Here is a 3,479-nt window from a genome sequence, read left to right as displayed (position 1 = left end):
TGGTATAGGTGTAGTGGGGGCGGATATAGAGAATGAGGTAGGGAGGGGTAGGGAGGGAGGGGGGGTAGGGAAGGAGGGAGGGGGAGTAGGGAGGGGGGAGGGAAGGAGGGAGGGAGGGAGGGGGTAGGGAAGGAGGGAAGGAGGTGCAGGGTACGGGAGCGGTTAGGGAGAGGAGGGTAGGGAAGGAGGGAGCGAGGGAAGAGGGGGGGTTATGTAGGAAGGCAAGGATTCCCGGGAGTGGGGGGTAGGGAAGGAAGGAGGTAGAGAGGGAGGGAGGGAGGGAGGGAGGGAGGGAGGGAGGGAGAGAGGGAGGGAGGGAGGGAGGGAGGGAGGGAGGGAGAAAGAAAGAAAGAAAGAAAGAGGGATAGAAAGAGAGACAGGGTCAGTCAGTCAGTCAGATTCAGAGACAGAAGCAGAAGCAGACAGACGGACGGAGGCAGGGAAGAAGGGAGGGAGTAAACCGAGACATAGAAATGGAGGGAATGAGAAGTCCGAAACAGATACGAAGAGGGGGGCAAAACGTAGAGAGAGATAGACAGATAGAGAGAGAGAGAGAGGAGGAGGAATGAAATGGAGACAGTGATAGAAAGAGAGAAGGAATGAGAGAGGAAATGATGACAGAGAGAGGAGAGAGAGAAAGAGGGAAGAAATGGAGACACAGAGAGAAGGAGAGAGGGGGAAAGAAGGAGAAAATGGAGATAGATAGAGAGAGAGAGAAGGGGGGGAAACGGAGATAAATTGAGGAGGGAAAAAGGAGGAGGGGAGAGAAAGAGAAGAAGGGAGGAGAGGGAGAGAGACAGAAAGAGACAGTGAGGAATGAGCTCACGCCCCCCCCCCCCCCGATCCCCCTCCGTAGGACACCATCCTGCACCGTTTCCCTCAAGCGTTTCCGGTAAGGTGTAACAGTATTTAAACAGGCTTACAAACAGACAAACGAAGAGATAGAGAGAGAGAAAGAAACGGAAGCAGAAATAACTGGTTTCATAACAAAAGGCAATTAACTACAAAGAGAGAGGGAGAGGGAGAGAGAGAGAGAGAGAGAGAGAGAGAGAGAGAGAGAGAGAGAGAGAGAGAGAGAGAGAGAGAGAGAGAGAGAGAGAGAGAGAGAGAGCGAGAGCAAGAGCAAGAGCAAGAGCGAGAGCGAGAGAGCGAGAGCGAGAGCGAGAGAGAGAGCGAGAGCGAGAGCGAGAGCGAGAGCGCGAGCGAGAGAGAGAGAGAGAGAGAGAGAGAGAGAGAGAGAGAGAGAGAGAGAGAGAGAGAGAGAGAGAGAGAGAGCGAGAACGAGAGCGAGAGCGAGAGCGAGAGCGAAAGAGAGAGAGAGAAGTTAATATTTAAATAAAGAAGAATAAACAGAATTAATGGAACGCCGGGCAAAAAAGACAGAGAGCACGGCGGTCACTGCTGTTGCTGGGCACCACGGTGGGCAAAGACCAACCAAGCTCAGGTCGAGTCACACACTCACACTGTAAGTCCGGCGTAGCATCTGTAAATCTGGCTTATTCTTGTGATTATGACAATAACAACAAATGATAATTATAGTAATGATACGAATGATAAGGGCATTAATAGTGATGATAATGTTAATATTGATAATGATAATGTTAGTAATAATGATGATGATAATAACCATGAAGATGGTGAGGACAGTAGTAAGAAATACACACGATTGTTTCTCAAATAAAAGACCACTAAAGAAATTGAATTCTCGCTTCCCAGCTAATCATTATCCACCACAAGCTGCAGTGAAAAAAATGTTTAAAGTTATGACTGAACAAGGAGAAGTACAAACAGACCCTGCATCTTGCACCATCCTCTGCCATATCTTCTGCAACATCTTTTGGCGCAGAATTTGAAGGATATAAAATTATACAAATACAAAGAATAGAAATGAACACCAGCGACATATCATGAAACGAGGAAGTGAGGAAGGGAGATGAGGTGGGCGGGGCGGATGTAGAGGGAGGTTCGATGGGTGGGTGGATGGGCGGGTGGGTGGGTGGATGGATGGGTGGATGGGTGGGTGGATGGAGGGAGGGAGGGAGGGAGGGGTGGGTGGATGGATGGATGGATGGGTGGATGGATGGATGGATGGGTGGGTGGGTGGGTGAATGGATGAATGGGTGGGTGGATGGATGGATGGATGGTTGGATGGATGGATGAATAAATGGATGGATGTAAACAGTCGGGAAGGGAAGGACGAAGGAGAGGGAGAGAGACAGAGACAGAGAGGAAAGAAAGAATCGGAGATAGATAGATAAAGAGAGGAAAGAAGCTGAGACAAAAAAGGAGGAAATAGAGATAGAGAGAAGATGAGGAGGAAGGGAAGGAGGGACAAAGCGGAGACCAAGAGGGGAAGGGGATAAAGGAGAGGAAAAAAGGAAGGGGTAAGAATGATTCAGCAAAATTCACGCTAAGTGCACACAAGGTCACTCTGCTGAGAATAACATTAAATAATGTTCAGAGGAAAAGGAAGAGAGGGAGAGGCAAGAGGAGGAATAATTGTGGTGTTTATTTGGATATACGAGGGATTTATGTGTGTGTGTGTGTGTGTGTGTGTGTGTGTGTGTGTGTGTGTTAGTGTTAGTGTTTTGTTTGTTTGCGTTGAAGATACAGAGAGAGAAAGAGAGAGGCAGACAGAAGAACACCTAAGGGAGAGAGAGAGAGAGAGAGAGAGAGAGAGAGAGAGAGAGAAAGAAAGAGAGAAAGAAAGCACTCGAATGTATATGTAGATGGAATAAATTCTAAAGACAGAAATACAAAAAATACTTCTAGAATCCACAAATCAATGTTAAGAAAGAGAGAATTATCATAAACTGAAAATGTGTCTTGCGGAAAGATAAATTTCCTTTTATTACAAATTATAATTTTTTTGTGACTTTTAATACTCATCTTATGCCATGAGTTCACGACTATGTGTCACCAATGAATGAACTGGTGATGAGTATATCATTATTAATCTAACGATGAAATCATACTAATGATTATGATGATAGTGCTGAAATATTTATATCGTCGTCACTATCATCATTATCGTCATCACCATCGCTGTCACCATAACCGTCATTATCTTCATCATCATCGTTACCATCATTACCATCACCATTACCATTATCGTTATCGTTATCATCATCATTATCATTATCGTTATCATCACCACCACCATCCCCCCCACCACCATCCCTCCCCCACCCCCCCTCCCCCCCACTACCATCCCTCCCCCCCCACCCTCTCCCCCCACTAACATCACCATCACCATCCCCACTACCATCATCCCCCCCAATGCCCACCCCCCCACCATCCACCCTCCCCTCCCCCCACTAACATCCCCCCCACCATCACCCTCCCCCCCCCCCCACCATTTTTTGAGCATTTGGAGATAATCAAAAGACCTCAACTAACTTCCAGACCCAAGGTGCAAGGAGGGCGAGACTATCACAGATGATTGCAATACTTGCCAGTGCGTTAATGGGCACTTTCTC

General features: G+C 47.5%; 1 protein-coding gene across 1 annotated transcript in view; it reads left to right on the top strand.

Moving 5' to 3' along the window:
- The window catches only part of LOC122265597 (uncharacterized), a 19,485-nt gene that overhangs the window by 12,785 nt on the left and 3,221 nt on the right, over positions 1-3,479 (top strand). The window contains exon 2 of the mRNA XM_086532511.1: positions 3,406-3,479. This exon is cut by the window's right edge and continues 25 nt beyond it. Coding sequence (XP_086388637.1) covers positions 3,406-3,479 — 74 coding nt within the window. The remainder of the gene's footprint in view (positions 1-3,405) is intronic.

This window comes from Penaeus japonicus, unplaced genomic scaffold (genome assembly GCF_977035675.1).
Source record: "Penaeus japonicus unplaced genomic scaffold, GWHDUDI00000001_assembly GWHDUDI00000037, whole genome shotgun sequence".
In the NCBI taxonomy this organism is placed as follows: domain Eukaryota; kingdom Metazoa; phylum Arthropoda; class Malacostraca; order Decapoda; family Penaeidae; genus Penaeus; species Penaeus japonicus.
This window is presented reverse-complemented; position numbering and strand designations above follow the sequence as displayed.